This window comes from Lactuca virosa, chromosome 5, assembly GCF_052849685.1.
Source record: "Lactuca virosa cultivar CGN04683 chromosome 5, Lactuca_virosa_CGN04683_v6, whole genome shotgun sequence".
Classification (NCBI taxonomy): Eukaryota; Viridiplantae; Streptophyta; class Magnoliopsida; order Asterales; family Asteraceae; genus Lactuca; species Lactuca virosa.
The window spans coordinates 3,999,415-4,024,418 of NC_136430.1; the positions used below are offsets into that span (position 1 = coordinate 3,999,415).

Here is a 25,004-nt window from a genome sequence, read left to right on the forward strand (position 1 = left end):
GATAAAATTGTGAAATTTTGTTGTAGGCTACCTGTTTTGGCTGGTGCTGCTGGGGCTTTAGGTGCTGCAGGAGCTTTAGGGGCAACATATTATTCACCTTATATCACAATGGATGGTGCTTATCATGCTAGGCCATCTGGCCAGACCTCTGCATTGACTCCTACAAGGTCTGTTACTTGTTATTATGATTTACGATTCTGAGGGTATTTAGGACATTTACTCAGAAAAAATATATTTCTTCTTCGGTTTCATTGCAGCAAAGACAGTAGTACAAATAAACCTGGTAGTGAAGTGAAGTCTTCTCAGAGACCTGGTAAGACATAGACCCTGTTTCTTTCTTTTTCCCATGAGGGAAAATTTGGAAGAAAAAAAGTCTTGGTGTTGCCAAATCTATTCATTAATGTTTTTGTCTTTTTTTCAAAACCCCAACTGGTGGTGCCGCCTTCAGCCGCTTGCTTGTTCTGGTGCCCATTGTTTCTTGTTCTAACAGATTTGGAGTTGTTTGTGGGATTCTCCTCAGGAAATGTCTGCCATGATTTTTGTTCAGGGGACCCTTTATCAAATAATCCCTTTTTAACCTCCCAAACTCTTCCATCTTTCACTTTCTGCTATTAAAATTAAACAAACAAATTAATACCATTCTTTTTGCCTACAAGAAACCAATTGAATTGAAGAGGAGTAACCTAATGTTTACGGTACAAACATGAAAAAGAAATTACATGAAAAAGAAACAACCCCATAAAGTTGTGTAGATTAAGTGCTTTACCCATTAACTCTATTAAGTAAAAAAGAAGCCATTTAGTGTCTCTTTATGCAAGCTTAACCTTAAAGCTTAACCTTATCTTAAAATTAAAGCTTCTTACTGCTCCTAAGTGAATTTACATGTATGCCCTTTATTTTCTTTTGCATTACATACAACAATGAAGTAACTGATGTCTGTTTCTTTCTACTCCTACATATGTTATGGGTTCAAGGTTATTAGCTAAAGTATGCCCTCAGTCTAATCATGTTAATTTATGACAAATACTTTTTCTTTTTGTTGTAAACTTCATGACATAATAGAGCCTCTACACATATTAGAGTCTACCTTTTATATTGTTCATAATTACATTTCATTTTGTTTCAGTGCATTAAGAGGTAGAGTGTATCTTCCTCAAGATGAGCTAGCCCAATATGGGCTATGTGATGACGATGTTTACTCAAGAAGAGTGACTGATAATTGGAGAGAATTCATGAAATGGCAGATTAACCGGGCTAGGTTTTACTTCAACCAAGCCGAAGAAGGAGCTTCCAAGCTTGACAAAGATAGCCGATGGCCGATATGTTCATATTTAAATTTCAAATCTTTATTACTCCATTATTTATCCCAAAAAGTAAATAAAAGTGTCTGTTTTTAATTTGGTCTTTGTGATTGCAGGTGTGGTCATCGTTGTTGTGTCGAACTATCTTGGATGCTATTGAGGAGAATGATTATGTTAACCATGTCTCTCATTTTCTTTTCCTGTCAAATTTCAAAGCACACTTCTTTTTGGATTTTGATTTTGTTATTATAAGTTTTGTTTTATGCTTTGATATAGTTACTCTTTTGGCCACTACATAATTTTAAGAAAAGTCTGTTTTCACATTCTGGTTAACCACAGTCAGGTAATAACTCATCTGAATTTGGATCAACTATTTTCCTCTCTTTTTGTTGTGACTTATAGTCTTCTTCTAATTACAATTTACAGGTACAATATGGTTGAACAAGGCTTAGTAAAAGAACAGGTATTCTCTTTTAGCCTAAACAGAAATGAAGCTGATTGTGAAAGACTTAATTGCCCTTCTCACCCTCATCATTTTGTTTTACATATTTCTTGTAGTTTAATGTGGGATTCTAGAACATCTGGTAAGCAGATTTGATATTCTTAACTCATTGTATCGTGTAAATTTGTTTGTTTGTTTTTATTATAATAATTTATATATGACTGATGTGGTTGGTTGATTTGTTATAAAAAAGCTTCTATTGATTTGTTATAAAAATATTATATGAAAGGATGGCTCATATTAAAGGGCATACTTAGTATATGTTTCATTTTGACTTAATGGACTTAATGACTCAATCAAAATCCTCTTACAGTCTAGAAAAGGAACAAGCTTTATCCAGATAGACATCATTATTTGCCTATGTGAAGGGGAAAAAAAGGAGCAAGGGCATACTTAGTTTTCAGTTTTGACCTTGTTTTTTTTAATAAATTTCAGGTGGTTTCATTGTTAATGAAAGCTATTGGATGGCAGGGAGGAAGTATATTATCCCTTGAGACACTAAAACGTGTGGTGGTTGCTGGAAATAGGGCATGGGATGCACTTGTTGCACAAGGTCTTAGGTCAGTAATCATGTTGTGTATCTAAAATCCAATCGTCGCCATCGATCCAAGTCGAACTTGATCTAGATGAAGGTCAACGAGGGTTGTTAGTTTTATAGGAATGTATAACCGATGTTAGCAATGTATTGTTTTTATTTAACATTTGAATGATTATTTGTATGACATTATAATTTGTGCAATTTATTTTATTTTTTGTGTATGAAATTTTATTTTATGTTATGAGATATTAAATGTGTGATGTAATTTGAAAATAAGTAAATTTACAAAATATATATATATATATATATATATATATATATATATATATATATATATATATATATATATATATATATATATATTTTAAAACATTTAAACTTTATGACACGCAAAAATGTGTGTCGTCTTTCTTTATGACATGTCCTTTAATGATACGCAATGCAAGTCGTAAATGTGGATCGTTTTACGACACGCGAATGTGTGTCATCTTCTTTATGACAGGGCCTTCCTTGACACACATTGTGCGTCGTAAACGTGCGTCGTAAATGCGCGTCGTAAGGTTACGACACGCAAAAGCGTGTCGTCTCTCGTTATGACAGGGTCTTCCTTGATGCGCATTTGCGCGTCATCTGAGTGTTTTACGACACGCATTGTGCGTCGTAAAAGGTTGTTTTTATAGTAGTGTGTGTTATTTTGAAGTTGCATGCATGGCAAGGACTTGTGCGATTAAACTGCATGGCAAAGGAATATTTTTCCATATATAGCTAATTTTAAATTGTCATTGATTATGTCCTTATATACCACGTATGGTCCATATGCCCTTATTTTTGCACAAAAAAGACCCCTACACAGAACACAAAACACAATTCACTTTTAAATGGACCAAGTGAGGTCCTGATGGCCGACAATGTGGTACCCACACTTCAATTTTTAAAAGGAGCACATGCATATCATTAAACTTAGCAAGGTATATAACTAGTAGGATCTTTCATACCATTCATTGAATCTACAAAAATTCATTACAATTGTTCCCATCTACTGCCATCCTATACACATACTGATCAAACAAGCATTCAACCAAAAACCTGACTAGACATTACAACTAGGATCTAACCATGACCATGTACCCATACATCCATACACTTCCCAAAAAAGCAAACAACTTTCTACATCCACCCATACACTTTCCAAAAAACTGGTTGAAATTATATACCATTAACCATAAATACCTATTTGATCAGCTGCACTTTTCAAGGGCACTTCAACCACATGGCAGTGACTACAATGACCATAACAAAGATCCCACACTTTCAACAGACTGTTTTGCTTCATCAACTCCGTCAGCTTTGTCTCAAACATTTGCTTATCTGCTTCCATAGTTTGCTGCAGCTTAACCAACTTCTTTTGAACGTTCAAAACTTCACTGAAGTCTTCTTTCCTTTTCAGCTCAAACCTCATCTTGCGAAGCTGGTCTTTGTAGTAACCCTGCTCCATTTCTTTGTCTTTGCACAAAAAAACTTGCATTTTGGACCTTCAGCTGACTGATTAAAAAGGAATACCTAAATTAGGGTTAGGGTTACGATTAACAAAAATGTGTACATTTCCAGCTCAAAATAACAAATACGGTGTAAGTAAACAAAAGGAATACTCACCAAAGAGTTTTTGCAGTTCCAAAACCTTCGAGCTATATTATCGTCAGTCCAGGTAGTCCTTTCCACGCTTATTGCGTCTTTACAATCATAAGGTGGGCAGGGTTCATCATTACGAAGGTTTCCGACATGCAGGAGGTTGATCGATCGACCGGAGGAGGCAGACATTGCTCTGGTTATATCGATTGAATGTAGAGTATCGGGAGGGAGGCACTGACCTAATTTGGGGTAACAATGTATCGTCGATGGTTCGAATGAGGGTTCATTTAAGGAAGGTTTCCACTTTATAAGATGACATGGTCAAATGGTTGTCCACATAAGCCAATACACATCATCAATGACCCCTAAACCAGTAACATTTTCTCCCATTCCTTTAATTAGCCGGTATTTACTAACATTAAGGATCAATTGAGCACAAAAAAAACGTTAGTGACTAAATGTGCAAATTGACCAAACACTGATGTGCTACAGTGTCAAAAACTCTTTTGGGTCAAAATACCATGTTTTTGGCTCTCTTGTGATTTGATTTATACCATACACAAAAGTAATTTTTGTTCTTCTCATTCTTGTGCCTAAGACTCAAAGTGTCACCTCTTCAATTTATCATTTAAAATTTGGATTGTCATGTGTCACAATTTATGATACCCAAACATATGATGAATATACAAATTAATGGAAGTCAACTGACAGGATCCAGTTTTTGATTATCACACAAACACTTTTTTCTCACCAATGTCTAAATTTTTTTTCGTAATTACACGGTTATTAGCTAATGGAATTTAAGGCTCTTGTGACAAAACAACAAAAATAAACCATAAAGCGAAGCTTAGAAGCAACTACAAACATGCGAACAACACAAAGATTCATGGAATGTATCACATAGGATCAAGAATGATGAAACAACATTGATAATGTCCTAATGTAAGCACGTCTGATAGCTGCATCAAAGTTGGTTAATACAAACTTATAACCATAACCAGCTGTCCAGCGTGGTTCCTTTATATTTGCTTGGAAAAAGAACTATTTTGTACACACACACGCACACAAAACAAATGATTTGCATTTTAATCCAAACAAATAAAGCACATGTGGTAATGCATGAATCAATAGATAAACAAATTAATAATGGATCAGAGTTTCAGAAACCTTTCCAGACAGAAAGAATTTCATTTACAACTTCAGCTATGAGTTCCCTATCAGCAGATTGTATAAATGCATTGAATTCGTCTATAATGTCAAAAATCTTACCAAACTTGACAAGATACTCAAGGCATCCGAGCTTGAGCATTGGCAAACGATATAGAGAAGCGCTCTGGAGCCTGTCAAGAACATTGTTGGCGTGAATATCTTGTAACAGGCTTTCTTGGCATGCATCTTTGAGATCTGAAACATCATACTTGTCAGCAGCTCTGAGAAGATGGAGTCTGTGAGTGAGAAAATCTTGGTACTGTATGTTAGCGTATATGTAGCTGAGAAAAGCTTGGCAAGCTTGAATGGACATGTCAGAGATGTTTATGGCAGACATCTCTTTCTCTTTCAAGTCGTGGGAGAACATGCTTCGAAAGACCGGTGAACGGGCTGCAAGAACCGCCCTGTGGGCCCCAATGCTTCCATCCGAAGCACGAATGATGATATCTGTGTGGATACTTTCTGATAACATTCGCCCAAGAGAAACAGAAGAAACTGCTCTTGTGTTCTGTTTCTGTGGGTGTGGGAACCCTTCACTCGCAACCCAAATCGAAAATACTTCCTCGCCTCCCTGTTTGTTTGTTTATTACATAAACAAATATAAAATGTTACTTATTCTACCAATTTAAATAGTTAGTTTTCACTTTTCATATGGTACAAACTTTGATTCGACTTCGAGTGAAGTAGTTTTACTGCACACGTCAACTAACCTAGCTATAAATTAATTCACACACACACACCCCACCGATTAACTAATAGTTGAATTTAGCTACCTACGGCTACAAGATCATTTTCAGAAACAGTAAATTGAATTAATATAGTGTAAAGGGTGTTAAAAAGCTGAAAAAGGAAAGATGAATGAAATTTTACGTCTGGAGATGCAGTCTTGAGATCAAGAAACTCAACATCAATGATGAATTTCCCGGTCAATGGAACCTCAAGCGCCCAGATAAAATCCTCACCACTATGCAGCGGCTTATCCCTAACTTCTACACACATAAAAAATTAAAAATAAAGATCATGATATTCATGTGGATACTAGAAAGGATTCCTTTACTTTAAATATTATTAATTATCAAATAAAGTGCGTAAATAGTAAAATTACCTGGATGAACCAAAGTCTTGCGGCCTCCCAAAAAGGATATTATACGAATGTCGAAGGAAGCAACCGGATGAGGAGGAGGACTGTCTCCAGCTAACTTTGGTATCTCTGGGAAGAGTTTAATCAACCATATTTTTCGATTCTTTTCCACAACTAAATGCCTTTCATTTTACAAAGTAACAATAAACAAGAATCATTAATCTCATCTTTTCAAATATTAAAACTGCATTTATGATTCCCTGGCTGCATTTTCTGCCTTCAGTCATGATAGGATATATTATGCATTTCGTCCAACAACAAACGGAATTGGTTGTGATACTTCTTGGAACGAATGCATTCTATAATTTTCAGTACTCTGTTTTGTTTGCTAATTAAAGATCGCTTATTCATAACAAAAGAACAAAAAATCAAAGAAGGCAGTATTATTTGGGTAAATAACGAAACTTACCAGTTCCAGTTGCCGATCTTGAAAGGATCGGATTTTCGGTAAGAAGAGCTGAAATCGTCGATACGCCATTGAGCGAGACGGGACGTGGTAACGACCCGGTAAGCAGAGTCCGTCATCCTACCGAAAGCAAGCGCCACCGCGATTTCATGGAAGCAATCGAAAATTCCATCCAACACCAACTCTCCGTGCTTTCCCAGGATTGCTTCTGATCTAAAACACACACACACACTTTCACCCACACCGCAGGCTGTGCTTGCTCCAAGAATTTAATAAATTTACAGGCTTCAGAGGATTATGGGTCGACTTCCTTGCGGGCTTCGAGCACGCAAAAGTCTTGATTAAACTTTTACGCCATTCATTCTTGCCTTAATAACCTTACCATGAAGATGATGGTAAATATTTCTTTGCACTTCAGGTTGTAGTCTTGCGTTTGGGTTTAATCTTCTTCCAATCTTCTCATTTTAAAGCATTCCAAAATTTTAACAGATTTTAGATTAAAAATATATATGTTTTGTGTTAAAGTATACAATATTTTTATTTTATGTTAAAAAATAGATAGCGATGTCTATTTAAAGTCAACACAAATGAATATGGCAAACTCTTTCGATGAAAGCTTTTCCATATGAGGAGGATAAAACATTTTAAAAATTCACACAAAATGGTTAATTGTCGAAGTAATGGGTGAGAACCCCAATCCGTCATTCAAATAAAATATAACATTAATATATATATATATATATATATATATATATATATATATATATATATATATATATATATATATATGGAATATACATTACAGCCCACCTAAACTTAGATAATAAACCTCTAAAATATGTCGTTTTAACTTAGTAAATATACCTGATTTGGTTTTCACTTGTTAAATATACTATCCTCAATAACATTTTTTTCCTCCATTATCGTTTACCATCTGTATTTTCTTTTCTTCATTATTGTTTATTACTTCACCCTAGTGAACATTACTTTTTTCATTGTCACAAAGGTTGAAGATAATCAATATTCTTGCTTCTTTATCAAACTATTGCGTCGATCTTGAATCTACATCTTCAAGTGTTAATCGTAAGTCCCCTAACCGCAATCTTTATATAGTAAAACAACGTATTTTAATGAGGTTTACTACCTAAGCTTAGGTGAGATTGTAAAATGTATATTTTTATTAAGTTGTAATATGAATTTTTGGATTCAGTTCTGCTGAATCAGTTATAACATGTATTTTCTGCTTATGAGATCAAATGTATATCATCAAGTATATATATTTTCCATATATATATATATATATATATATATATATATATATATATATATATATATATATATATATATATATTAAAAAAGTGAGGGGTGAAAGGTGACATTCCTATTAGTTTTTTGGTGGTGAGAGAGACGAGGAGAAAATAATATGACTTTCAAAATATGATAAGATATGGTATAACATCCATCGGTATAAAAGAGTCTAACAAAATGGTGAGGATTATAAATCTTGAGCAGTCTAAAAGAGATGAACAAAGTTATAAAAGTGTGGGGGTGGGGATTATAAATCTTGAGCAGGGAGGTATAATTTTCCAATTCGAATAATAACACTTCCACATTAAAATAAATAAATAAATAAATAAAATTTATACGTTTTTTTTTTCTTTAAAAAAAGTCATCGTGATGCTGCCAGTATCCTACATAAATATTATTGGCTGACATACACCAACAAGAAAGCAAGCAAATAGACTGCCTATAGAAATTTGATTACAATTATCTTAAAAATGTTTTTTTTTTCTAATGAAGGTTCAGAAATATAATATGATTATTCATATGTTTCCAAAAACCACCAGTATCGAAAATGTATCTCCTTCACCCACGAGAGAATTCGGAATAACTCTTATGTTATGCAATTAAGCACATAAAAAGATTATGATTTTTTTATTATTATTATTAAAAACTATATTAATCGGACTAGATAGTTTTTTTGAGTTTAGATAAGAAATGATAATGTTGAAGCCACCATTTCCACTTATTTGGTGGTCTTGATCATCTCAATCAGACCATGTTAATACTAAATTAAAATCGTGAAATAGAGAAGTGTTGGGGCCTTGACTGAGAAGTGTTTGAATATTGAGGGGTGAAGAAAAATATAACTGCAAACTTGATTTAGCTCACTATTTTGTAATTCCTATTTTAAGTCGTTTAGTTTTCATTGGTACGTATTTAGTCCTTCAATTTATAAAAGCTTGACATTTTGATCACTCTCTTTGTTCTTACCAACACTAGTCAAATTTATAGAAAACAGACATTTTTTTAGTTTCTTTTAAGAAAGGAGATGAATAAATACATGTTCTTTTAGTTTTGTGATGGATGAAAAAGAGAGGAACGGAAAAAAAATCATTGTTTTTCCCTTAAATGTTTTCTTCTAATTTTGAAAATAAAAGAAAGAATTATTTGAAAATAAAAGAAAGAATTAATGTAGTTATTTTATAATAAAAAAATATCTTTTATTTGATCATAATTAATATGTTCCTTACAAGCATCACATAGATATTAAATTATATGTTTATATTTATTCCTTCCAACTCATGATATCTAAGACCGGTGGATGTATCATCACTGCACTCTACCGTACGCCCACTAGGCACACTACGGTAGGTGTGGTAACACCACATTGGTTGGTTTCTTTTTTTGCAGTGTACATACCATGCGAGACTGTAACGTCCCAAAAATCATAATAAAAAATTTCATTTTTCAAAACCATTCTCATAAACCATAAGTTATACAAAACATTGTTCCAAAATCATAGCCATAAAAATCAAAGTATCAAAATCTCTCAAGAACAAATATCAAGAAGAGGATATGTACGATCACGCCTTCGCCTTGTCCCGATTATCTGATGTACCTGAAATCATGAAATCAAACTGTAAACACGAAGCTTAGTGAGTTCTGCCAAAATACCCTACGCGATACTAACAAGTAGAATACATGCAAATAGAGTTTGTTGGCCCATGGCCTCAACCAAACCGTCCAGAGTTTGTTGGCTTACAGCCTCAATTCAACCATCCAGAGTTTATTGGCTTACAGCCCCAACTCAACCATCCTGGGTTTGTTGGTCCACCACACAAAGCATTACCACCTCGACACACACATCCAAGGTTTGTTGGCCTCTCGCCTCAACCCAGCCACCAATATGTCGACATATGCAACAGATAAACCATAATTAACAAATACAGATAATCATACAATTCTGCCACTCTAACAGATCACTACATCATAACACATCCTATATACTAGGATACATAACAAAATCTAGTGGGATGATATTGGTGCCTTCGACCCACAAGTACAGTAAGGAAGACTCACCTTACAGTATGAAAGATAGTTGAACTGATCTCTACTCCAAACATTGTCTCTACAAGTCACATATGCAATAAACAGGGACCCTGTCTCAATCTACTATTACAATTACCCCAAATGACCTAAAGTCAAACTTGGTCAAAGTCAACGGTCAACAGTCAAAAGTCAAAGGCCAACATCAGACCGAGTACGCTCTGTGTAGAGTATTTATTGGCTTTTATGGGACAACACATAGCTATGCGTTGCGTACCCATATGTACGCCTTGCGTACTCACGCTGAAGCCAAACATTCCATTAAATTCTTAATACAGAAAGTTAACCGTCCAATTCTCATATCTAGTTCCTAATAGCTCCATAAGAGATAAAGTTTCCAACTTTATCCATTAGGATGGTCCAAACAACCAAGATCTAATCTTTAAGTCTCAAAGGAACCAAAAATGCATCTTTCTCAACTTAATCCATTAAGTCCAAGTCTTCAATCATTCAGATCTAAATCAATATGATGTTTAGAAGGATAAAGTTTCCAACTTTATCCATAACAAGGTAAAAAACTTATAATATCTAAACTTTATGCACTAAAATGACCAAAAATGCTAACTTAACTTGCATGACTGAATGAACAAGTACCAAAGCATAACTTTCCAAGTCCAATAAGTACAAAGAGTGTTCCATATAACTCAAAAGGTGTTGGAGTTGACTTAACTCCCAAACAGAAGCTCAAAGGACCAAAAAGTGGCAAAAATGGTCAATAACAAGATCTAAGAAATCAATGAGCAAGATAGAAGCTTTTTACTCACAATGGTCCAGAAATAAAGCAACCATGTTGGATCCATACTTGAACCCTTCTTCTATACACTTTGGCACAACCTTGTTCTTCAAGATTCCACCTTTAATGGAGAAATAAGCTCATAAATGGTATGAAGGCTCAAAAACAAGTAAGAGGAGGATAGGGTTTCTCAAGGAATGATCTTAGATGATGGAGGCTGGTAATGAGAGGGTTTCCCACAAGTTAGAGCCCTTAAATAGGGCTCAAAACCGAAGAACTAGGGTTTTGATCTGCCCAGAATACGCCCTGCGTAACTCATTAAAAACGCGACCAAAATCAGCAAGTTACGCCCTGCGTAATCCAAAATCCCCCAACTTCCACTACAACTTCAAACAACCATAACTTCTCCATTTCAACTCCATTTCTGGCGTTCTTTATATGTACAAAAAGGTATTGAAGAGCCCCAAAATCTTATCTAGTTACTTTGGAATAAAAACGTATTGAACTAAAATCCTTAATTCATGCAAGAAACCCGAGATATCACCTTTCCAATTTTACCCTTTGGCTCCAAAACACAAACCAAGAGCTTGGATCACATAAGCAATATTATCCACATCCAATAGGGTCTAAACCATATTCCCTTGAAGCCCAAAGCCTTTACTTGATCAATTTATTTTCCATAATCCCGAAATAAGAAACTTCTTGGAACATGATGTTATAACTCTCTTCCACTTATACTGGATTTCGTCATTGAAATCCGTCTTGGTTATAATCTCTGAAACAACGCCAACATATTCCATATGCTCCCTCTAAACATTTTGAAATCAAGGCATATTATAAAGAAAAATCGAGAGACTACTCAGAAACCCACAACTGCCAAAAAACAATTGTTGGATTAGGTGTCTAGGCCCATAACTATAATTGGTATAAACTTGAATTGATGGTAGCACAGTCCTTTTCGGTTGGCCTCAAACCTAGTAATTGGATATGATTATTTTAGAGAGAGAGAATGATTTATTATTTGATTAATAAATTGGAATAAATAATTTGTTAATATATTGTGGAGAAAATATATTAATTAGAAATAGTATTATTTAATTAATATTTAATCTGAAATTAATTAGAATTAATTTGGTGATTAAAAGAATTAGTTGAAAGTGTAGGGACTAAATGCAATTGTTCAATAGTTGAGAAAGAGGCATTCTAGAACCCTCCATGAGGCTATAAACGGTTTTAAAGAGCCTTAGGGTTTCTAGAATTATCCTTGGTGGATAATTAAGAAGCTGGATAATTACCCGGTTCAAGATAATGTTATTATATTGGGTTTGGGCTTATCTAGGGTTTCCTGACTGCACTATAAATAGGCCCCTAGGGCTATGAATTTCAGCACTCATAACCTTAGAAGAGATCTGGCCGGAATTCTCCCTCTCCCTCTCCGTAATCCTTAGTTGCTAGTCTTGGGTGTGTACCATCAGAGTCACGACGCTTGTGGTGCTAGCTACCAAAAGATTTGAAGAAGGATTCAAGGTTGTTTACAATAACAATCTTCAAAGTAATTTTCTTATCCTATTGAATTCGTTTTTCATTAGAAAATTTTTGTAGGATGATAGTTCATAGTATGTTGCCTATATGTGGAAGACATAGATCCTCAATAGGTTGTATTTGCCCTAATCATTTGAATTGTTTGAATGTTTTCCGCTTAGTGCATAGATTTTGTAACCTACGTTTTCCATTAGTGGTATCAGAGCCTTATGGCCATCTTTCATGTATTTGCACATTGGTGAATTGATCTAACAAAAGAAACATTTTTTTTTGAAAATTCACTGCTCACGACATGAGCATTGGTGCTCACGACCTGAGTTCGGTCAGATCCGAAAAATTTGATGCGTATCTGCCTAATCTGATTTCATGTATAATTATCTGTTATATTTACTTGCCAAATCCGATTTTACTGAATATAACATGATAATATGGAAGACTAGAAGTTAGGAGATAAGTATTTAACTTGATTAATTATTTGTTGATTAATATGATTGATTTTTAATTTGTTTAAATAATTAATTTGGATATGAATTGAACTTCATAATTAATGTCATATACTATTTGAGTTTATTTTTAAATTTAAATTAAATGTTTAATTTTCGAAATTTAAAATATAAACTAGTATTTTTGAAAAGTTTTAAAATTACACCTTATACTATATGTAGAATTAAATGTTTAATTATTACTATATGTATAAGACTAAGTTAGTCGAACCGCTAGTACGCCTCATTCACGAAGCCGATCTATAAGGGGGGGTATAAGGAAACTGCCTATAAAATGGCGGTTGAATGGGTGTCCACTCTCACCCACCGCTTCCTTGATTGGTGGAGGGTCGTTAGCTGAACGAGTTTGATAGGACAAATTAATTATCGTTAATAAGTATAATGAATTAAAAAGTAACTAAATCTTTTATTAAATTCCAAATCTTAGTTACTTTAGGAAAAATGATTTGTATGCTAACCCATGAAATTGCACATTGCACTTTATAAGTCGTTAGTGGAGCGTGTGTGGTTAACTGGCACACTAATATGGACTAATAAAGAGTGGAAATGGTTGTCTCGAAAATTATCATTGATTAATGGAGCGCGTGTGGTTAACCGACACATTAAAATGAGATGATAAATGAGATCGAGAGTACCCAACTAATTTGCATGGTTATTCACATCTTGTTTGTGATCCTCGGAATCCCAGTCACAAATGGAAGAGCATAATCGAGATTAAACATGCCATTAAAGAGTTTCAATGAATCTCAAAAGATATAGGAATTTCATTAAAAACCTAATTCGTTCAAATTTCGTTTTCTTGTGGTGAAATTGGTAAATCGTCATTTACCTACCTTTATATAATTTGTAATTAGAGTACGACATCCCTTTTCAAAGTTGTGAATTATTTAGTTGGATCCTAGCATTGATATTTCATTTTGGGTGTTGTATTGAGGATTATTCTTATCTAACTAAAACTATCTTTCTTTTATAAATGTCTACTCCAACTGATGCTTCTGGTTCCTCCTCTTCCTCCAACAATAACAATTTCTCCTTGTTGAACATCTGATCTAAGGTGCAATTGGATGGAACCAACTACAATGACTGGATGTGCAACATAAAAGTAGCCCTTCGTTTTGAGGACAAAGAGTATGTCCTTGAGAAACCATTGGATAAGATTGACGAATAAAAGGCCACTCCTGAAGAAATGGTCGCCTACAAGAAACACTATAATGATGCACAAAAGTTGCTTGCATCATGGTCGCCACAATGACTCCAGAATTGCAGAAACACTATGAGGATTACTGGGCGTACGAGATGAACAAGGACCATATGGAGAAATACCATAAGCAAGCTCTTCAGGAAAAGTACGATGTGGTAAAGTCCCTCATTGCTAGCAAGATGAAGGAGGGAGAGTCTGTTAGCAGCCACGTTCAGAGAATGCAACGATACGTGGACATGCTTATCAAGCTAAATGTGATTTTCGATGACGAGTTGGCAATCGACATAATGTTGAACTCTTTGCCAAGTTGTTATGATCAGTTCATACTGACCTATCATTTGAACAATAATGAAACTACTTTGTATCAATTGTACAACCACCTGTGAACAACCGAAGCAGGAATGAAGGGTAAAAGTGTTGCCTCCACTCCTGCTAGTGCTCCCATTTTAGCTATTCATCAAGGGAAAGGGAAAAAGAGGAAAGGTCATCCCAAGAAGAACTGGAAGGGAAAGTCCCAAGCTGGTTCGTCAAGAAATAGACCCAAAGGAAAATCCAGTTCTGATGCTCCCCCTATCTCTGATCCCAAAGAGACCACTTCTTTCTACTACAATGACAAGGGGCATTGGAAACGAAGCTGCCTAAAATACTTGCAAGATATCAAGCATGGAAAGGTGAAGCCAACCGCGACAGGTATTTACACTATCTTATCTAAAAACTCATCATATTCTTGTTCTTGGGTCCTTAATACAGGATGTGAATTTTACATTTGTTCTGATTTTTAGGGTCTAAAAAGAAGTGAGGATGTGGAGCATGGAAGGATGAACTTAATCATGGGGAATAGGCGATCTTTACCTATCGCCAAGATTGGGGTTTGTGGCTTAGTGCTTAGTAGTGGGTTAGGATTAGATTTAAAAAATTGTTGCTACTCATCAGAAATGACATGAAACATTATTTCTTTTCATGCATTGTTTAAACAAGGTTTTAGATATTCTTTTGATGATGAGAATGGTTCTATTTCTGCTTATAAAAATGGTGTTTTATTTTTTTATTTTGAAGCGTTATGTTGTGATGGTGTGTATCAAACTATGATGGTTGTAGACAATTTAGGCAATAGTGTTTTTCAAATTGATTCGTCTAATGGTATAGACAAAACATGCTTGTGGCATTGTTGTCTTGGACACGTTAACAAAAAACACATCGCCCAACTCTAAAAGGATGGATTGTTGGAATCATTTGACTTAAGGTCATATGATACATGCAAATCTTGTCTATTGGATAAGATGAAAAAATCACTTTTCACTGGTTCTTGTGAAAGAGGTGAAGGATTGTTGGATCTCATACACACAGATGTGTTTGGATTTTCAGATCCACCACAAGGGATGCAAACCGGTTCTATGTGACTTTTACTGGTGATTATAGCAAATATGGCTATATCTACTTAATCAGGCATAAGTCAGAAACTTTTGAAAAGTTCAAAGAGTTTAAACAAAAAGTCGAGAATCAATTGGGCAGGAAGATAAAGATTCTTAGATCCGATAGAGGCGGTGAGTATCTTAGTATCAAGTTCCACGACTACCTCAAGGAATGTGGAATAGTTTCACAACTGACACATCCTAGGACACCACAAATTAATGGTGTGGCTGAGAGGTGCAATCGAACCTTGTTGGACATGGTACGTTCCATGATGAGTCAAGCTTTTCTTCCAATTTCATTCTAGGGGTATGCCTTAGAGACTGCTGCCCACATTATTTGTATTTTCCCAACTAAGAAGGTTGCAAAAACACCTCATGATATGTGGACATGGAAGGTTCCCTCGTTAGCACATATCAAGGTTTGGGTTTGTGAAGCTTTCGTTAGACAAGAGATTCACGACAAGCTTGAGCCTCGAAGTGAGAGATGTATTTTCATCGGCTATCCACAAAAGTCATTTGGATATTTATTCTACAGACCTAGTGAGACGTGGTCTTTGTAGAACGAAGGGGTTCTTTCGAAAGAGAGAGATCATATGAAAAGAGTACAGTGGGAGAACAATTGATCTTGAAGAGATTCAGGAATGAAACGAAGGAACCTCTGAAGTCGCTAGGGCTCAACCTGAGGAAGAAGTTCCAATTGAACCAGTTGACGAGTCATTACCTCTTAGGCATTCCAATAGAGTTAGAATGCCACCTGATTCTATGGTTTCCATATTACTATAGATGGTGATATGTTTATCAGTGATAGTATACTGGTAAATTTGGATGAACCTTCTAACTACAAGGAATCAATGGCAGGCCTTGAGGCTTCCAAATGGCAAGAGGCAATGGACAGCGAGATGAAGCCCATGTATGACAACCAAGTTTGGAATTTGGTTGATAATGTACCGGGTCGTAAGATAGTTGGGTGAAAACGGATCTTCAAGAAGAAGATCGACATGGCTGGAAAGGTACACACTTTCAAGGCTCGAATGGTTGCGAAGGGCTTTACTCAAACCCCAAGGGTTGACTATAATGAGACCTTCTCACCAGTAGCTAAGATTAAATCTATTAGGATGATGCTCGCCATAGCTGCATTTCATGACTATGAAATTTGGTAGATGGATGTCAAAACCGATTTCCTTAATGGGAAGTCGGCTGAGGATGTTTACATGTGTTAGCCAGAGGGTTTTGTGGATGCAATGTATCCAAATAGAGTGTGTAATCTTGAGAAATCAATCTATGGATTGAAACAAGCTTCTCGTAGATTGAATCTTTGCTTTGACAAAAAGGTCAAAGAGTTTGGCTTCTTTAGAAGTGAAGATGAAACGGCATTCCAACTTTGCAAGAGGTTAAATCTTGCTTTGGAAAGTGTTTCGCTATGAAGGATCTGGGAGAGGCTGGTTATATTCTTTGGATACGGATTTTGAGATACAGGTGTAAAAGGCTAATCGGACTTAGTCAAAGTACATACTTGGAAAAGGTACTAAAATGTTTTAGTATGGAAAATTCCAAGAAAGGAGAAATGCCTATATAAAGTAATACCAAGCTGAGTAAGACTCAGAGCTCGAGTACTGATGCAGAGATAGCATAAATGAGTAGAGTTCCATATGCTTCTGTTGTTGGATCTATCATGTATTTTATGACATGTACTCATCCTGAGGTGGCTTATGCTTTGATCATGGTCAGTCATTATCAGGGAAATCCAGGTAGAGCTCATTGGATAGCAGTTAAGAATATTCTCAAGTATCTTCGAAGAACTAATGACTGGGTCCTTGTGCTTGGTGGCAGTGATACGTTGAGAGTAACCGGGTATAGTGGTGCCAACTTTAAAACAGACAGAGACAACTTCCTTTCTCAGTCTTGCTGGGTGTTTACCCTAAATAGAGGAGCAGTAACCTGGAAAAGATAGGAGAAGGTGGCTGATTCTACCTGTGAATTATAGTACATAGCGGTGGGCGAATAATCAAAAGAGGCGATTTGGTTGAAGAACTTCATCGGAGACCTTGGAGTTGTTCCAGCCATCAAAGAGCCAATGAAGATTTTCTCTGATAACGAAGGAGCGGTATCCTGAACAAAGGAACCAATAGATCATGGCAGACTAAGACATACCGATAGAAAATACCATTTCATCAGAAATAGGGTAGAAGAAGGTTACATCATCGTGAAGAAGGTATCATCAGAAGAGAATCTTGCAGATCCCCTCACAAAGGGTCTGAGTAGGGTTAAACATGTTCAATATGCTAGGAGCATTGGTCTGAAAGATGATATTAGTTTTAGTAGTTAGATAGTTATTTTGAAACTTGTAACAAAGTAAATCTAATTGACTTTTGGTGATTAAATAATAGAGAATTATTTATGAGTTTGATAACTACCTTTTGTTAGGTATTTATTATTGTGTTTCATTTTACATGCTTTACTTCCCGAATAATTCTGTTATTCAAAACTCCCCAGTCGATCATATTTTTGGAAGTAAGTAATGAATTAAGACTATCATCAATTGAATTGTCGATTGTTTAAAAGGTTTTAGACATAGCAATGGTATGGCTGCAATGTTCATGAGTACTTTGAAATGGAGATTTAAGTATTTTATTAAACCACGCTCAAAGAATTACTTCATGGAATTTATCACGAGTAATTTTGAGATTATAATATCTTATAATCTCTAAATGGAGATATAGAGTTGTAGTTTACGAATCAGTTGTGTGTTGATGATACGACAACGCATCAGTAACTTGGTGCTATAAAACGTATTGTTGTTCATGATTTAATAAGTAAATGGTGCAAGCATATAAGTCAAAGTTTATCTGTTCCTTTTTCCTTAATGGGAAAAGTGATATCTTTAGGCCACTCGGTGATTTGGTGTTGACTTATAGTGTCAGGCCCGGCTAGGACTTGATTGATCTGTTCGATTAGAAGTTCTATGTCATTACAAATGATATCTTGCAGAACGGAGGATTATATGATCACTTATCTTAGGATGCGTAACTGACTGGGTCAGAGTTCGACAACAGCTTTTGGTAGCTACAATTTGCTGATCAATTTGGAAGTTATACTAGCATTTATAGTTACAGACTTATCCAAGTGGGAGACTGTTGGATTAGGTGACTAAGCCCATAACTATAATTGGTATAAACTAGATTTGATGGCAGCATAGTCCTTTTCAGTTGACCTCAAACCTAGCAATTAGACAGGATTATTTTGGAGAAAGAGAATGATTTATTATTTGATTAATAAATTGGAATAAAATAAATTGCTAATATATTATGGAAATAATATATTAATTATAAATAGTATTATTTAATTAATATTTAATTAGAAATTAATTAGAAATAATTTGGCGATTAAAAGAATTAATTGAAAGTGCATGGACTAAAATGTAATTGTTCAATAGTTGAGCAAGAGGCATTCTAGAACCCTCCATGAGGCTATGGACAGTTTTAAGGAGCCTTAGGGTTTCTATAATTATCCTTGGTGGATAATTAGGAAGCTCGATAATTACCCGGTTCAAGATAATGTTATTATATTGGGTTTGGGCTTATCTAAGGTTTCCTGACTGCACTATAAATAGGCCCTTAGGGCTATGAATTTCGGAACTCATAACCTTAGAAGTGATCTGGCCGAAATTCTCCCTCTCCTTCTCCATAATCCTTAGTTTCTAGTCTTGGGTGTGAACCATCAGAGGCTCGACGCTTGTGGTGCTAGCTACCAAAAGATTTGAAGAAGGATTCAAGGTTGTTTACAATAACAATCTTCAAAGTAAGTTTCTTATCCTATTGAATTTGTTTTTCATTAGAAAAGTTTTGTAGGATGATAATTCATAGTATGTTGTCTATATGTGGAAGACATAGATCCTCAATAGGTTGCATGTGCCCTAATCATTTAAATTGTTTGATTCTTTTCCGCTTAGTGCATATAGATTTTGTAACCTACGTTTTCTATCAACAACCTAATAACTTGAAAATACTCAACCGCAGCAACTTTCTTTCTCTCCCTAACTAGCTGATGATCATCCACTCTACTTATCCCAAGTATCTGACCTGCAACACTACCAAACTGAGTATAACAATACTCATAATATCTCGTTCAAGAATTTCAACCCAAACTTAGAACCCACCTAAAATTTCTTAGATAGACACTTGACTTCCTGCCAAGTTATCACCATCCCACCGCTCTCACGAGCATATCAATGGTCAATCCGGAAGAAAATCTTGGGCAACATACATACCCCTTGCACTCAGGGGTATAATTTAACTAACAATTCATCCAAGGTTTCCTACAACTAACTCTACCACTGGTAACTCGACTTACTTGAAACCGATCTTGCAACAACAAATAAGTACCCACTAAAGAACTCCACGAGGAACTACCGATAAACAAGGATGACTTTTCCAACAAGTCGGCTACTGAGCCATCAACTATATTCCTATGCTACTCAAAATACCTAATTCTGCCAAAGATCAAACGAATTACACCATGCGGATCTCCACAACATAACAATCGGCCCAACACATGAGTGAAATCCACAAGGGTCCACGGCCGTAGTGGCATCATCCAAACATTAAGATGAGAAGCTCACGGTTCATCATTGTTCTTGCCATTACACAATCTCAGCAATAAGGATTCCCGACCAGCATCTGGTGGGCTTATAGACATACAGTCATCATCCCACCGACCTGCAAGAATCCAATCAACGTCCCACTTAGCACTTACCAAAACCACAAGATCCATACCACACTTCAATACACAGTCCTTCCATATCCGTCTACCCACCTAGTGAATGCTACGGCTACCCAAAAATCTTACAACACTTCCACAACTGCCAGCCCATGGTCTTTCCAACCACCTACAAAAGTAAACCAAAATGGCCTACAACACAAGGTTGGATCACCACCGAGCCTTCAACTACTAGCTGGATTACTCCCTTAGGCCTACAGTATGAACTGGACCGCCCGGGTATCTATCAGGTGTTCGGGTCATGCTTCGAACCCCATAGCCTTCATTCGACAAGAACATGCAAAGAGGTCCTAACACAACCCCCATCCTAAACCTATCCATGGATCTAAAATGTGTCCCTACCTCTGCTTCACGTCCATGAACTTGATAACCCAAATCCTTAATCTCTAATTCCCTGATTACTACCAGAAACCAACTATCCTATTGTTCTCAGATACAAACTCTAAGCTAATACGCACTTGAAAATATTTACGATACTCCCAGGCGGTTCTCCCCCACTTGGAATCAGCTACTCCCTAACGACTTCAAGAATTCCACTATACGTCTACGATCCATAGTGTCCAGACCCCAAGATTTCTAGCTTGTGATCACCATCCATATCAATAAATAATTCAACCATAAAACCTTCTTAAAGAAATTTTACAAATTAAATAATCGAACAGATCCTACAATTGCTCAATTGATTGAATCAAACTTCCTGTTTGAAGGATACTCCATAATTAACCTAAATGTTTTCGAAACCGAGATCAGATTGACTCATTTCCAACCTTACTAGAACGACTCGCTGAAATTGGGTTCTGCGTACATCCAAAGTCCTTCTAGAAACTGGTCAACATTCCTCTGATACTCTAATCATGGGTCCAAAAATATCCATTGCTCTACACTTGAAGAAAGATTGATGCACACATAGCACCGTCAGCTGATACTACTCGACAATTCTAGAATAATCTCATCCATTGAACAAAAACCATGCAAAAGTGCATTCACCACACCCTGAAGTAGGTTAATAAATCAAAAATAACTCTACCCTTACTAATGATGGTGATTGGTTCAACGAGCTTACCGACCCTTCAACTGATATTCTACTTGAGCGACACACTCCTCTTAACTCTATTTCGTTATACTAGAAGAGACAATCGGCTACAACGAGATCTTGTCTAGAAGCTTCCGACGCAAGGACCACGTGCAAAACTCTAAATGCCTGAATCTGACAGCAACTCACTCCGCACCCGCTTCCGATCAATCCTGTAATCCTCTCCACCATAAAAGATCTCAACAATCTCGAATACCAGAAATCCAATGAACCTACACTACAACTTCCTCCAACCTATTGTACTGGAACCATCAAAATCAATCTGGCTACTGATCCTTCAAGAAAAACACTCAGTCCTCCCCCACTCAGGGCTTACTCCCTCATTGGCCGACGTCTTCCATGTCGAATCCTAAAACCGATTCATCTAAATACCCTCTAAACACGACTCTTGGTATACAAAATGGCATATGACAATTATTGAATAATAACCAACAATCGCAAAGAAATCCCGAACCTTATATGGAGACGTTAGAAATTTTCCCAACATTACAGCCTCCAACCCTTCACGAACGATCCTCATACCTTTTGATTTATAAAGCACCCCGAAGGCTGAATCCCTGAGCCATTAAAACCTATAGATGCTAACATAATAGCTCTAACATGCTAACTATACGAATGCCTATCCATTTGTTGGCACCACACTAATAAGGTACATATCCATTGTAGATAAAACTGAAGATCAAAATTCATACTTGTGATTTCTTGCAATCTAACCTTGACCTCCTGCCGGATGATGGGTGTTGGGGCTTGTACTCCCTACGCTACCCATGTAGGACAGTCGGGTTTGAGATGACCCGACCGATGGTAGTGAAAACATGTCCGATCCTTCTTGAAATCGCGGATGACATGCCCTTTCTCTCCATACTTGTAGCATTTGAACATTTGGCAAGCAAACCCGTGGGTTCCACCACACTTACCGCAGATATTAAAGTCCCCCTGACTTCCAGTACCCAGGTTAGCAACCTCGAACTCTTAGTCCATCACTGAAAATGCTGAATCATGAGCCCTCTTTCTCTTTCTGTGTCATATTACCATATCAAGATCTCTCCTCCTAGTCGCCTCAACAGTCTCTCCCATAGTCCGAATGGCTGCAGTTCGCTCCTCGAACTTGGCAATCAGTATGTCATTGATTCGACTAACGATACCAGGCAACTCTTCCAATAATATCTGTGAAACCTTAGTGGTAATCCAACTGTGTAACCCTATGTCGTCTTCATAAGTCTCGAAGGACTCTGCTTCTCGCCCAAACATTGACATCCTATTAAACAAGACCAAACTGTCATCTCATAACCAAAATGACATCATTAATCCATCACACTTCACCCACTATACATAAATTTGTACATCTATCCTATACTGACTTCTTAGAATCCTTGTGACTTTCCTCGATTCAAGTACGAATCTTGTGCTTTCAGTAGTACGAGCCCAATATCACCTTCCACACCTATCCATACTTTCCTCAAGAATCATCTCGAGTCCTCTAATTCACCTCCTCAGAATGATACTCCTAAAACCTGCTAAACAACGCGCCATGTGCACTACAACACTTCCTAGCCTCTCCTAGGATCCCCACCTTACCCTGCCATTAGCTGCTGAAATACCCCTGTTAATGTCAGCTAACTACTTCATGAATACAATCACATGCAACAAAATTAAATAATCTTAGATCAAAAGACTCAACCCGATAACGGTTGGAATCAGACAAGAGCTACACAATAGGACCAAATCCTTCAGTCTAAGATTATTTAACCTTTGCAGCATGTAACTTAATGTATTCATTTAATATTTAACTCACATCAATATGAGTCCTACAAAGCACAAAGCAACCGCATTCGAACAGTAGAACTCTATATGCAATAAAGCATGGTTGCAAAAATCGGGATTAATCGGCGATTAATCGTGGATTAATCGCTTGGCGTTCTCCAACCATCGAGGATTAGGGAATTAATCGGAAATTTTGGATTAATCGGGTTTGGCGGGATTAATCGGCCTTGGCGGGATTAATTGGTCAACAAAAGTCAACAAAAGTCTAAAAAGTCAAAAAAAGTCAAAAAAGTCAAAAAAAAATTTAACAAATAAATTCAAAAAATCAACTTTTTTTTACTCCAAAATTTTCAAATATTCAAAATTTCAAATATTATACCAAAATGTTCATATTTTCATACTTTCAAATTTTCAAATTAAAAAAATTTCTTATTTTCTAATTTTGAAGTACTTGTTTTTCTTAAGATATATTAATATTTGATTAATTTTAATATTTTATTAATAATCTATTCTTCCCGATTAATCCACGATTAGTCCCCGCCAATACCGATTAATCCCTTAACACCTGTCGACCGTCGAGCTACCGTCGAACAATTTTTACAACCTTGCAATAAAGCATCATAAAGATCAAGCAATCCTCACATACAACTCCTGAAAATCCTCAGCCTACTCACTATCAAATATATCTACTAGTTCATAGATCATGCATAAAAGGCATCTCTCCTAAGCAGGCATTCTAGCATGCAACCCTAAGTAGATCCTTATTCTAAATTCTAACATGCATATCTATCATACCATTAATACACTGAACAAGTGTGGGTATCTTGGGGAATACTTTCCTTGGATCCAACTGATTGTACACATCGCATCCTCTCCTTTAGTTATTTTAAAGTTAAATATGAAAAATATTTTTCAGATTCTTAGTTTGCGTCTGAAATCACACAAGTGTTCATCCAGTTCTCTCAAACCAGGACTCTGATACCAACTTGTACTGCCCAAAAATTATAGCAAAAATTTTCATTTTTCACAACCATTTTCATAAACAATAAGTTATACAAAACACTGTTCCTGAATCATAGCCATAAAAATCAGAGTATCAAAATGACTCAAGAACAAATGTCAACAAGAGGATGTGTACGATCATGCCTTCGCCTTGCCCCGATTATCTGATGTACCTGAAACCATGAAATAAAATTTTAAGCATGAAGCTTAGTGAGTTCCCCCAAAATACCCCACACAATACTAACAAGTACAATACATGAAAATAGGGTTTGTTGGCCCTTGGCCTCAACCAAACCGTCCAGAGTTTGATTGTTTACAACCTCATCTCAACCATCCAGAATTTCTTGGCTTACAGCCTCAACTCAACCATCCTGGGTTTTTTGTTCCACCACACAAAGTAGTACAACCTCAACACACCTATACAGGGTTTGTTGGCCTCTCGCCTCAACCCAACCACCAATATGTCGACATATGCAACATATAAACCATAATCAGCAAATATAGGTAATCATACAATTATGCCACTCTAATAGATCATTACATCATAACTTGATGAACATGCACTAAAGCAAAACTTTCCATGTCCAATAAGTCCCAAGAGTGTTACATATAACTCAAAATGTATTGGAGTTCCCTCAACTCCCAAACACAAGCTCAAAGGACCTAAAATGGCCAATAACAAGATCTAAGAAATCAATGAGCAAGATAGAAGCTTTTTACTCATAATGTTCCAGCAATGAAGCAACCTTGCTGGACCTATATGTAACACCTATTCCAGGTCTCATTTAATTTATCGAATTTCTAGGTTTTTGTGCTTGGACTCGACGAGTTGTGGAGTTCCAACTCGTCCAGTAGAGTCATT

At 36.2% G+C, this 25,004-nt stretch overlaps 1 protein-coding gene across 2 annotated transcripts; it reads right to left on the minus strand.

Annotated features, from left to right (window-relative positions):
• Positions 1-5,078: 5,078 nt before the first annotated feature.
• LOC145115389 (BTB/POZ domain-containing protein At1g55760-like) lies at positions 5,079-7,214 on the minus strand. 2 transcript variants are annotated; one of them, XM_079051677.1, is made up of 4 exons: positions 6,730-7,214; positions 6,285-6,442; positions 6,050-6,165; positions 5,079-5,750 (listed from the first exon to the last, which is right to left on the minus strand). In XM_079051677.1, exons 1-4 carry the CDS (start codon positions 6,843-6,845, stop codon positions 5,130-5,132), a joined length of 1,011 nt encoding a protein of 336 aa, XP_078907803.1. In that variant the 5' UTR covers positions 6,846-7,214; the 3' UTR covers positions 5,079-5,129. The 2 variants fall into 2 exon arrangements, with proteins under 2 accessions (XP_078907803.1, XP_078907802.1); XM_079051676.1 differs by having other exon boundaries at positions 6,050-6,168; positions 6,730-7,213.
• Between the last annotated feature and the right edge of the window lie 17,790 nt (positions 7,215-25,004).